Source organism: Sus scrofa, chromosome 14 (genome assembly GCF_054392235.1).
Source record: "Sus scrofa isolate SSC_HxYL_T2T_F1_AM1 chromosome 14, Sscrofa_HxYL_maternal_Yorkshire_Landrace_v2.0, whole genome shotgun sequence".
Lineage (NCBI taxonomy): Eukaryota > Metazoa > Chordata > Mammalia > Artiodactyla > Suidae > Sus > Sus scrofa.
Window position 1 is genome coordinate 44,370,209 of NC_139396.1, and position 12,394 is coordinate 44,382,602.

The following is a 12,394-nucleotide window of genomic DNA, read 5'->3' on the forward strand; positions in this document are numbered from 1 at the left end:
GCTTTCTCAATGTAGCTGTGCCCTCATCAATCTTTAAATAATTTATCGAGTTGAAATTCTCATAACCCCAAATTAACCAATTCAAAAATAAGTGTAGGGAGTTCCTGGTGTCCTAGCAATTAAGGATCTGGCATTGTTCCTGCTGTGGCTTGGGTTTAATCCCTGGCATGGGAACTTCTGCATGCCTTGGGTGCAGCCAAATAAAATAAAATTAAATAAAATTTAAAAATAAGTGTACAGTTCAAGGGTATTAAGTGCATTCATACTAGCGTGCAACCATCACCATCATCATCTCCAGAACTCTTTCATGTTCCCCAAATGAAACTCTGTCCCCATTAACCACTAACTGCCCCCTTCCACCCCCAGCCCTTGGACCCACCATCCTACTTTCTGTCTCTGGATTTGTCTGCCCTCGGGACTTCACATAAGTGGAATCCTATAGTATTTGTCCTTTGGGGACTGGATTATTTCACTGAGCATAAGGTCCTCGAGGTTGTAGCCTATGCCAGAATTTCTTATTTTATTTCATTTCATTTCAATTTTTTGTTTTTAGGGCCACACCTGCAGGCATATGGAAGTTCCCAGGCTAGGGGTGGAATCTGAGCTGCAGCTGCCAGCCTACACCACAGCCACAGCAACGCAGGATTCGAGCCCTGTCTTCAACCTACACCACAGCTCCCAGCAACGTCGGATCCTTAACTCACTGAGCAAGGCCAGGGATCCAACCCACATCTTCACGGATAATTGTCGGATTCATTTCCTCTGGGCCACAATGGGAACTCCAGAATTTCCTCCCTTTAGAGCCTGGATCATATTCCATTTTATGGATGGACTACACCTTGTCTATCCATCCCACTGTGCATGAATTGCCTTCCTTTTTACAGCTGAGCAATTCAGCCCCATTTTCTTCTGTTCCCCTAACATGTTAATCTGCTTGTTCACTGTCTCTCCTGCTGGAGTGTGGCTCAGTGAGGTGGGGTCTTGTCTCTCCGAGGTCCCTTCCACCGCCCAGCCACGTCCAGCCACGGTGAAATGTGGGTCGGGGCACACGGAGATCTTGGGTTTCGGTGTCACATCCGAAACGTCTGTGTGCCCCGCAGTGGAGCTCAAGCTCAACCTGGACCAATACGTCAGTAAGAGGTACCCAGGCCTGGTGAAGATCGTCCGCAACGGCCGGCGGGAAGGGCTGATCCGGGCACGGCTGCAGGGCTGGAAGGCCGCCACGGCCCCAGTCGTCGGCTTCTTTGATGCCCACGTGGAGTTCAGCACAGGCTGGTAAGGGTGAGGGTGCTCCCTGGACGGGATCTGCTCCCTGGGTGGGGTCTGCTCGCTCCCTGGGCGGGGTCTGCTCGCGCCCTGGGCGGGGTCTGCAGCCTGGGCGGGGTCTGCCGGCGCCTGCGTGGTTGGATCCGGGCAGAGAGGGCGAACCTGGCAGGGCCAGGCCTCTAAGTGCAGCCACTGGGCCACTCCACCTCGGGCTCCTTGAACCCAGAATCTAGCTTGTGATGCGCAAATATGAGGATGGCTCTGTACCCCCACCATGTTCCCAAAGATATTTGAATTGGCCAGTGATTCCAGCAGGTGAGAAAAAATTGATGTGACCTCAGGCCAGCAAAATACACCCGAAGTTGAGGGACTGTTGCTGCATGAAAACGTGGTCTGGAGGGTCTCAGTTACTAGAGGCCTAGGTCTCTCATCCTTATGAGAAATTTTAGGGCCAGGAATTCACCCATTTTCTCCCCCCAAACATGTAGGGGTGAGGGGGGCTTCTAATGAGAAATCCAGAGGGGGATGTGGCCAGGACAGTGGCAGGGGTAGTCTTGGTGACTCAGGAGCACGTGGGCAGAACGATCTGGAGGTGTACCCCAAGCCCACCCCGCAGAAAGCCAGGGGCCCAGCGGGGTCAGTGTGGACCCCAGGCCAACAGCATTGGCAGCCCCTGAGAGCACAGGAAATGCAGATTGGTGTGACCTCAGGTCTCAGGGTGGGGCCCAGGGATTTGTGTCCCCCCCCCAACTCTGCAGGGACTCTGATGCCTCCCCACTGGAGAGGCTGTGCCCAAAGGCGGCCAGTGATGCTTTACAAATGCAATCATTTGTCCAGTAAATGATCCACATCCAAAGGGGAGGCGGGTCCACACAGGGGTCAGAGCTAGAGTTGGTCCCAGTGCCTGTATCCCCACCCTGTTGTCCCCAGGCAGGCGATGAGCTGCTGTTCTCACAGCAGGCGCCTGAGGATGTGTTGACAGAACTGCAGGACGTGCTTCAAAGTTTTCTGGAAGGCGCCTGCTGGGTTCTTGGCTTGTTTCCTTAATTTCCTTTCTGGCGGCTGCATCTGGAAGGCGTCCCCTGAGCCCTTGCCTGCGCCAGGCCTTGCAGTGGACATGAGAGGGATAAATGGCAACTGGTTGGGGAGGAACAGGATGGCAATCTCACAGGAAGGGTCTGGGTGCACAAGATCATAGCATGACAGTCAGGCCCACCAAGGTGATGCGCAGGCAGGGAGGACATGGGCGAGTGACTGAGTCCTGGGCTGGCCCCTGCAGAGTGGGGATGTCAGAAAGTGGGACTGTTGCCAGGGTTACGTGTGTGATGCTTGTGAAGCCCCAGATGGTGCCTGACTCCAGCACGCAGGTGTCAGACAAGGTTGCAAACCAGGATCCCAGGGGCTGGGATATGAAGTGGGGGAAGGACTGCCCAGTGTGTGGGTGTCCTGGGGCCGCTGTAACAAATGACCAAAGGCTGGTGGCTCAAAGCAACAGAATTTTTCTCACGGCTCTGAGGCCAAAAGTCAAAATTAAGTTGCAGGCAGGGCTCTGCCCACCCCCTCTTCCAGCTCCCCAAAGCTCCAGGGGAAGGTCCTCCTGTGCCTGCCAACTTGATGGCTCCTGGCCCCCAGGGCTTGTGGTCACATCCCTCCAGTCTCTGCCTTCGTCATCACATGGCTTCTCCTCTGTGCCCCGAATCCCTCCAGTCTCTGCCTCATCATCGCGTGGCTTCTCTTCTATGTCCAGCATCCCTTCAACCTCTGCCTCCATCATCATGTAGCTTCTTCTCCATGTCCACGTCTCAAACCTCCATCTCCTTTCTCTTAGAAGGACACCAGTCTTGGATTCAGGGCCCACCCCAATCCAGTGTTATCTCATCTGGGGCTTTTTAAATGAATTACATCTGCAGAGACTCTATTTCCAAATAAGGTCACATCCACAGGTTCCAGGTGGACCTGTCTTTGTGGGAGGGGCACCATTCAACCCTCTCCAAGTTCCTGGGGGCTCCAGGGGTCCCCTAGCTTGTGGCCATATCCCTCCAACTTGCCCCCATTTTCTCACAGCTTCTCCTCTCTGTGGGACTGGGTCTCTCCTCCTTATAAGGACCATTGTCAGTGGGTTTAGGGTTGGCCGAGGTCATCCATGGATGACTTCATCTCAAGATCCTTAAGTTAAACCCGCTGTCGGAGGGTCTGCAGGGGGTCCACAGCGTATGAGCGAGTGTAAACCCCACGCCCAGGGGCAGCCTGCAGTGTGTACCAACTAAACTGCAGGGCAAAGTCTGCCACGGGTGGCCAGCTTGCCCCATTTCAAGGGAAGCTAAAAGTCACCGTTTTCATATCACTGTTTTCAAGTATCAAATCTTCCAACATCTCTTTAAACTAAGATGTTCACTGAGAGGAAACTGCAGGGATGGCACATGCTAGATGGAGGAGGTTGTGGTGGATCAAGTCTCACAGAGCCTGCTAGGGGGTCCCCAGCTGGATCCCAAGGTGGGGGGTGCTGGCATTCCCCACCCTCTCAAAGCTCCTGGTTCTCCTCACTGCTCCAGCTGCTTCGACCAGGGCTTCGCCACCTGGTCGGCAGGTGAGTGATCCCACCTTTCCTCCCACATTCCCTCCACTCTTGCTGGGGCATCTCAGGATGCCCAGAGCCACCCCAGGACCACCAGTTTGTTCTCAGGGCTGCTTCTGTCCCAGCACATGCCTGACCTGAGATTCGACTTCTTTCTGCTTTGTCTTCCCCTGCTGGCCCCCCTTCCTCTCTCCTCTGCCACCCTCCTGAAGCGACTCTTCTTTTCCCATGTCATCTGTCACCTTCTATCATTAATTACATGTTGTTGTCTGCCCTCCACCAGGGTCGCCCTATACTGTTGTGGAGGTGCACTGCACAGCTGTACTTGGAGGACTTTCTGCCCCCACTAATATAGGTTAGACTCCCTGGAGCACATGAAGGGCATTTGGGACAGCCACAAGTCTGTCACCTCGAAATGCAATTTTAAACTGGTGTAACTTTAATTTTGACAACTGAAGACCCAGTTATCCATCTGCAAATAGCCCTCCCTTCCCAGAATTGCCTGCACAAAATCCTGCCTTATTAGCACATGTGGCATTTGCAGAGAGCTTTTCATCTCTGAAGCACTTTGCTAACAGTAGGTAATTAATCCTCCTCGTGAAGCGGAAAGGCAGGTAAATACCAGGCTCTCTCCCTCGGTCCTTTAGAAGGAAGGTTAGTGGCAGCTCTTGCCAGGCTGGGTCAGAGAACTCACCCCTCCCTCCGTTGTCCCTGTGGGCAACCAGACCTCAAACCTGGGCTTGGCCCCCTTTCTCTCCCTGCAGCACCGGGTCCCCAGCTCATGGGGCTGCTCGTGACCTTGGGGCAGCAGCTCATCCTTGTGGCAGACAAGGTCATCTCCAGGGCTGCATCTCCCTGCTGCCCTGCAGGTCACAAGAGAGAGCCCATGTCCTCTGGTCTCCCCCCTCCAGCTTCGAGTTCCTGTTGTGGCACAGTGGAAACGAATCCGACTAGTATCCATGAGGATGCGGATTCGATCCCTGGCCTCACTCAGTGGGTTGAGGATCCGGCACTGCTGTGAGCTGTGGTGTAGTTTGCCGATGTGGCTTGGATCCCACATTGCTGTGGCTGTAGCTCGGAACTTCCATATGCCACAGGTGAGGCCCTAAAAAGCAAAAAGCAAAATAAATATATAAATTATACTTTAAATTTAAAAAAATTACATAAATAAAACTGCAATTCCAAATCACCCTTACTTTGCTCTCTTTTTCTACCCCCATCACTCCTAATATCATTTACTTATACATTGTTATCTGTCTCCTCACCTCCACCTAGTCAGGACCACTGCGTACTGTTATGCAGGTTGTGCACTGCACAACAAGTACTTAGTTGTCTTTCTGTCCCTGTAGCATAGTCTAAGTTTCTTAAGGCACGAGGTTTTTTGTTTTGTTTTGTTTTGTTTTTTGTCTTTTTGCCATTTCTTGGGCCGCTCCCGCGGCATATGGAGGTTCCCAGGCTAGGGGTCCAATTGGAGCTGTAGCTGCCAGCCTACTCCAGAGCCACAGCAACAGGGGATCCGAGCCGCATCTGCGACCTACACCACAGCTCATGGCAACGCCAGATCCTTGACCCACTGAGCAAGGCCAGGGATCGAACCTGCAACCTCACGGTTCCTAGTCGGATTTGTTAACCACTGCGCCACGACGGGAACTCCCTTTGTTTTGTTTTTGTTTTTCCTTTTATTTCATGAATGTATTCCACTTTGTGAAAACAGGAACCTACCCATAGTAGGTCCTCAATTCATGCTTGTAGATGAGTGTACCTTCCACCCATGCAGGGAAGGAGGGCCAGAAGGTGAGTTCCCTGGAGGGAGAGACTGAGCTGTGAAGCAGGCCCAGTGACAGACTCAGTTGACCCACAGGGAGCTCAGGAGCTAGGACGGCCCTTCAGAGATGTCAGAGGTCGGGCCCAGATGGTGTTATATCCCTAGTGTCAATGTGTTGTTAACCATGGACTGCACTCAGGAAGAGTGAGACACAGACAGGCAGCTCTGCAGCTCAGATGACTCCTGAGGCCTCCAGACGTAAAGCCCTTGGATCCAGTCCTCTGTAGGCAGTGGTCCAGGTGTCGCTGTCCAGATGTGGCCATCTAGATGTAGCCATCCAGGTGTGACCATTCAGGTGTGTACACTTGGCTCCAGCTGAGCTGGCCGCTCCTTGGGGAACAACCCAGGATGCCCTTCCTCACGGACTTGCCTCCCCGCAGGGCTGAGCCCGCCCTCTCGCGGATCCGGGAAGACCACCGGCGCATCGTCCTGCCTGCCATCGACAACATCAAGTATGACACGTTTGAGGTGCAGCAGTACGCCAGCGCAGCCCATGGCTACAACTGGGGCCTCTGGTGCATGTATATCATCCCGCCCCAGGACTGGCTGGACCGCGGCGACGAGGCGGCGCCCATCAGGTGAGCCGGCTGCCGGGGCAACTGAGGCAGGGCCTGTTCTGTTAGGAACAAGGGGTTATCAGGGGTGGGGGAGGGGCTGGAGTGACAGATTTCAATCCTCCGCAGAAAACCACAGCCTGGTGCCACGCGGGAAATAAAAGCCATATGGGAGCTCCCACTGTGGCCCAACAGGATTGGCAGCATCTTAGGAGTGCTGGGACACTGGCCGTGCAGTGGGTTGGGGATCCTGCGTTGTTGCTGCAGGTGCGGCTTAGGTCAGACTGTGGCTTGGACCTGATCCCTGGCCTGAGAGCTCCATGTACTGCGGGGCAGCCAAAAATGAAAAAAAAAAAAAAAATGATGGGATGCAGGCGGTGCAGGGGCTGCCGAGGTGATATGATGGGGAAATGGGAGCTGGCTCCAGTTTGTGACCTGAGTGATGATGAGGTTGGGGAGGGAGCTAGACAGACAGACAGTCAGAGCTAACATCCAAAGAGAAAGAGCCAGTTAAAGAGGCTGAGAAAAAAGAAACAGACACGGAGAGAGAACAGGGAACACACCATGGAAAGTGAGAGGGAACAAGAAAGAGAGATGAACGGAGGGAAACAGGAGTCGTGGGAGACAGGGGAGACCAGGAGGCAAAACGAGAGATATCAGGGAGCAGAGAGGAGCCAAAATGTAGAGATGGAGAGAGGGAGAGAGGCAGACACACAGACGGGCAGGCAGAGACAGTACCATGAGAGTCGTGAACACGAGCAGAGGGAGCAGAGACCAGGAGACCACAGATGGTGTGCGTGCACCATGGAGACCCAGGCATTTCATCAGATCCCCTGAGATTGTCCTGCAAAGCAGTTCTTTTGTTTTGAATCAGTTCCCAAATGTGAAAACAGAGAGATGTTCACCTATTAAGAATATGCAGTCCTAGAGTTCCTGTTGTGGCTCAGCAGCAATGAACCCAACTAGTATCCATGAGGATGCAGGTTCGATCCCTGGCCTTGCACAGGGGGTCAGGGATCCCATGTTCCTGTGAGCTGTGATGTAGATCTCAGACACGGCTCGGATCCTGCATTGCTGTGGCTGTGGCGTAGGCCAGTAGTTGCAGCTCCAATTCAACCCCTCGCCTGGGAACTCTGTATGCTATGAGTATAGCCCTAAAAAAAGGGGGGAAAAAGAAGAATACACAATCCAGCATCTGCAGAAAAATGGGACGGCCTGCATTCTCACGAGGCTGAAAAGTGGTCCATTGTCTAAGTAGAGTGTGTGGTCTCCAGTTGTCGTGGTCCCCACCCCTCCCTATCATCTCCCTGACTCTCAGCCCTCATACTTCCTCTGTCACTCTTCTTGTACCTTCTTGCTTCCTTCGTTTCTGTCACCCACTGAGCATCTGTGGTTTGAAGCCCCTTCTCTCGACTTCCCTAGGCTACTGAACTCCTGGGAAATGATTGCTTCAAAACCTAGAGGGGGGAGTTCCCAAGTGGCTCAGCAGGTTAAAAACTCAACATAGTGTCCATGTCCATGAGGGCGTGGGTTCAATCCCTGGCCTCGCTCAATGGGCTAAGGATCCAGCATTGCTATGGCTGTGGTGTAGGTCATAGCTGCGCTCAGATTTGATCCCTAGCCTGGGAACTTCCATATGCCACGAGTGCAGCCCTCCCCCCCCAAAAAAAAAATCCCGGGGGGTTAGCGTTCCCCACTGTGGCACAGTGTGTTAATGATCTGGCTTGTCTCCATGGTATTGCCAGTTCTATTCCTGACCCGGCACAGTGGGTTAAGTATCCAGAATTGGCTCTGATTTGATCCCTGGCCTGGGAACTTCCATGTGCTGCAGATGCAGTGGAAAAAAAAAAATCTAGAGGGGCCACCACTTTCTCCAGGGGACCCAGTGGGCTGGAGGTATTTTTCCCTCGAGTAAACGTGCATCTCCAGGATGTGTTGGCCCCCTGGAGCCTTGGCCAGGTCTGATCCACAGAGGTTTGGGCTTTCAGGGCCTTTGGCTGGGACACCCTCCTGCCTTATTTGTACAATCTGGTGTGTTCCCTGTTGAAACCGGCCACTCTGTCCACGAGCGACCAAGAACATCCACTGTCATGCCTTTGAAATTTCTCTCTTCCCTAAGAGGAGCTTCTGGGCATCTGCACTCTGTTAGCAAAGAGCTGACCAGCGAGAAATTAAGTCTCAGGGCAGCCTGGATGCTCTGGCCAGACTACGTGATGTCTCAAACTTTGTTCCTTATTTGTATCACCTGGAGAGTGTTTGAAGACCCTGATGCCAAAACCCAAATAAAAAAATGGGCGAAGGCAGGAGTTCTTACTGTGGTCCCATGGGCTAAGGGTCTGGCATTGTCTCTGTGGCAGCACGGGTTCAATCCCCAGCCCAGCAGGTAAGGATCCAGTGTTGCCGCAGGTGTGATATAGGTCGCAGTTGCAGCTTGGATTTGATCCCTGGCCAAGGAACTTCCATATGCCATGGGTGCAGCCAAAAAAAGGGTGGGGGGCAAAGGCTCTTGGACAGATACTACACATGAGGAGGTGGACAAAACACTAACATGCTCGTGGAAAGACACCCACCACAGAGTCACCCAGGAAACACAGGGCCGAGGTGGGGGGCCCTGCACACCCCCTAGAATGGCCAGGTAGACCGACAGTGCCAGGGCTGGTAAGGATGCAGAGTGCTCAGAACTCTCAGTGTGGCTAGTGGGAGAACATGTGGGCAAAACCGCTTTGGAAACTTGCAGTTTCTTGTAAAGGTAAAAATACTTCCTATGGGACCAGCTGTTCCACCCCAGGTGTTTGCCCAAAAGAAACGAAAACATACGTCTACGCAAAGACAGACGCAAATGTCTGTAGCAACAGCTTTATTCACGACAGTCCTGAACTGGCCTCAAAGGTCCATCCGCAGGTGAATAGATAAACGAAGTATGATCTGTGTAATGGGATACTTCTCAGAACTGAAAGGAAACAATTAACCCATAATGATGTGGGTGAAACTCAAAATGATGAAGCAGAGGCAAAAAAGTCAGACATGAAAGAGCACAGAAAAGTCAGAGAACACAGGCATCTGGTAGGGGAGGTGGGGGTGGGGAGGCCTCCTGGAGGTGGGCCCCCTCTCCATCTGGACAAGACTGGATAGGGCTCCCCCAGCGTACCCATCAGCCAGACTACTCAGACCACATGCTGTCCATGGATGTATCCTATTTGGGGTACATTTAGCCCCATTAAGTTGATTTTTTAAAATGAATTTGAGGAGTTCCTTTGTGGCTCCGACGTTGTCACTGCTCTGGTTCAGGTTACTGCTATGGCACGGGTTCAATCCCTGGCCCAGGAACTTCCACATGCAGCAGGTGTGGCCAAAAAGAGGGGGGAAAAAGAATTTTAAAACATACCCAAAAGAAATAATTCCTATATCCAAGCTGCTTGCCAGTTAAATTTAGCATCTCTGAGTGGGGACCTAGGTGTTTCCAGCAACAGAGAAGAGCACCAGCTAATGTGAACAGAAGTGGCTCTGGGAAGATGGGTGGCACCTGCTGAGTCAGAGGAGAGACCAGTGGAAAAGCCCAGACATCTCTCTGGACACTGCGGACGGGGTATCCCCCACCTACAGTCAGTCTCCAGGACAGAGGTGGCCGTGGCTGGACTTTGACCGCCAACCCCTGCCCGTGGCTTTGCTGGAGGCAGTTGGGAGAAGGGGTCCTCCAAGGACACAGTGACCTTCACACAAGGGGCAAGTCTGGGCTCACATCCCACAGGGAGGATGTGCAGGAACTTGTGGTCCCCCAAAGATATTGGGGGTGTTTTTAAGAAGGCTGAGATGGAAACTGGATGTAGCAGGTGGCATGATGACCCCCCAGAGCTCTGTCCACCTCCTGACCCCCAAAACCCAGGAAGACGACCTAATTGGAAAAAGGGTCTACAGATATAATCAGGGATTTTTTTTTTCTTTTTTTTAGGGCCGCACCTGTGACATATGAAAGTTCCTAGGCTAGGGGTTAAATCAAAGCTGCCTAAGCCACAGCCACAGCAGTGTGTGATCTGAGCCACGTCTGTGGCCTACACTGCAGCTCATGGCAACACCAGATCCTTAACCCAGTGAACGAGGCCAGGGATCGAACCCCCATCCTCATGGATACTGGTTGGATTCTTAAACTGCTGAACCACAAGGAGAACGCTGAGATTTTAAAATTGGAACCAAGTTTACCTGTAATGAGATTTGATATGAAATCAATACCTAAGATTCTGGAAAACCCAGGTCCCAATTCCTGCCTGATGACAATCTGCAAGGGCTGAAATGATTCCTATCTTTTGGATGGGGTATTGCCGCAGTCCCCACCACTCCCAACAGCCCGCTTAGCACAGCCTTCTTGCCAGAGGGTCGGGAGTAACAGGGCTGCAGGGCAGTCTCTAGGTCCTTGGCTTCAAAGTTATTATCCATATGACAGTCCCCTCTCCACCTTCTCAGGGCAGGGCCTTTGCACAACCTCCCCACAATCGCAGGTCCCACAGAAGAAGCCCCTGACCCAGCACCTGCAGACAGCGCTCCTGACAACCCTTTGCAGAGCACCTCACCCAGCAGATCACAAGACTCTGGCCCCAGGCTGGGAAAACCACTTCCGCGCATCCAGCGTATGGGCCCGGAAGGGTCTCTCTTGAAACCTGCTCTGGGGTTTCTCATCTCCCTCGAACCTGGGGGAAGACCACTGCCCTGCTCCTGAAGGACACAGCTCGCACACCCCCAGAGCCCGTGTGGAAGATGGCTCAGCCCGGGAGAGGCTGGCGTTTAAAGATTTATTTTAGGACATTTCCCTGCCATTCATTATCCTTGAATCTGGAGGAAGAAGAAAAGTGTGAAAAAAAACTGGAAGGCTTAGACTTGTGGGGGGAGCATCCACGTCTTGAGAGAAGAAGAAAGACAGCTCCTGGCACACGTGGAGAGAGGGAACCGGGGCCGGCAGGCCCAGCATGGGCCCGGGGTCCTACGTGCAGGGGGCGAGCCCTGTCATTGAAATGGAGATATGGGAGTTCCCATTGGGGCTCAGCGGGTTAAGAACCCAGCATAGTGTCTGTGAGACTTCAGGTTCAATCCCTGGCCCCACTCTGTGGGTTCAGGATCCGGCATTGCCTTGAGCTGTGGTGTAGATCACAAATGTGGCCCTGGTTGCTATGGCTGTGGTGTAGGCCAGCAGCTACAGCTCCGATTCGACCCCTAGCCTGGGAGCCTCCATATGCCGTGGGTGCGGCCCTAAAAAGAAATGGAGATTTTTTTTTGTCCTGAATGAGGTCAAAGGTCAACAGGACTCGTGACCAGCAGCATGTTTGCTCCCATTCCTGTGTCATTTCGGGCTGCCTAGTGGTGTGCAGGCATCTTAGCCAAGTTGTGCTGGGTGCTGCCTCCAGGAAGGCAGCTACAGCCCTACACACACCTGGCTTGCATCTCCAGGGCCTTGGAACCCAAGCCAGGTTTCACCCCTACCCCTGGGGGTGTCCAGATGCATGCCAGTGTGTCCAGTGGATGGTGCAGGGGCTGTGGGTGTGAGTCAGCATCCAGTGAGGCCAGAGGAGCCTGGAAGGAAAGGGGGACCCGGCAGAGTTGGGCCGAGGGGCCCACTCCCAGCCCCCACGTCCCCCACCAAGCAGGAAAGTGTGGAACAAGGGCCTGAGTCACACATGTACCCTCACACACACGAGAATGAAGTCACACGTGGATACACGCACATGCACAGAGATGAGCGCAGAGACAGACGCATGCACACAGACATGTGCACACAGACACACTTACACACACATGCACACAAATGCAAAACCACACATAGACACTCATGCACACACAGGCACACATACACACACACATGCACACACAAAACCACATATAGATCTATGCACACACAAAACCACACATACATCTGTGCATATGCACACACACAAACCACACATAGATCTGCACACACAGACACACAAAACCACACATAGACCTGCACATACTCACTCTTATGTAATGGCTTCGCTGGCCACAGTGGTAGGATAGTGACATTCTCCTGGATTTTTCACTTAACGGCTCTCAAGCATCTCTTCCCGTGGTGCTGGGTGGTCTTGATAAGCGCAGCACCTGCTGGGTAGGTCACAGTCCGTCAAAGGGCTGCCTCAAAGTTCATTCTACCGTCTACTCTGATGGACTCTA

The 12,394-nt window shown here is 53.0% G+C and overlaps 1 protein-coding gene across 2 annotated transcripts in view; it reads left to right on the plus strand.

Annotated features, from left to right (window-relative positions):
* The window catches only part of GALNT9 (polypeptide N-acetylgalactosaminyltransferase 9), a 110,401-nt gene that overhangs the window by 59,056 nt on the left and 38,951 nt on the right, over positions 1-12,394 (plus strand). For both annotated transcript variants that reach the window (XM_021072816.2, XM_084995947.1), the window contains exons 4-5: positions 1,101-1,275; positions 6,047-6,244. In XM_021072816.2, coding sequence (XP_020928475.1) covers positions 1,101-1,275; positions 6,047-6,244 — 373 coding nt within the window. The remainder of the gene's footprint in view (positions 1-1,100; positions 1,276-6,046; positions 6,245-12,394) is intronic.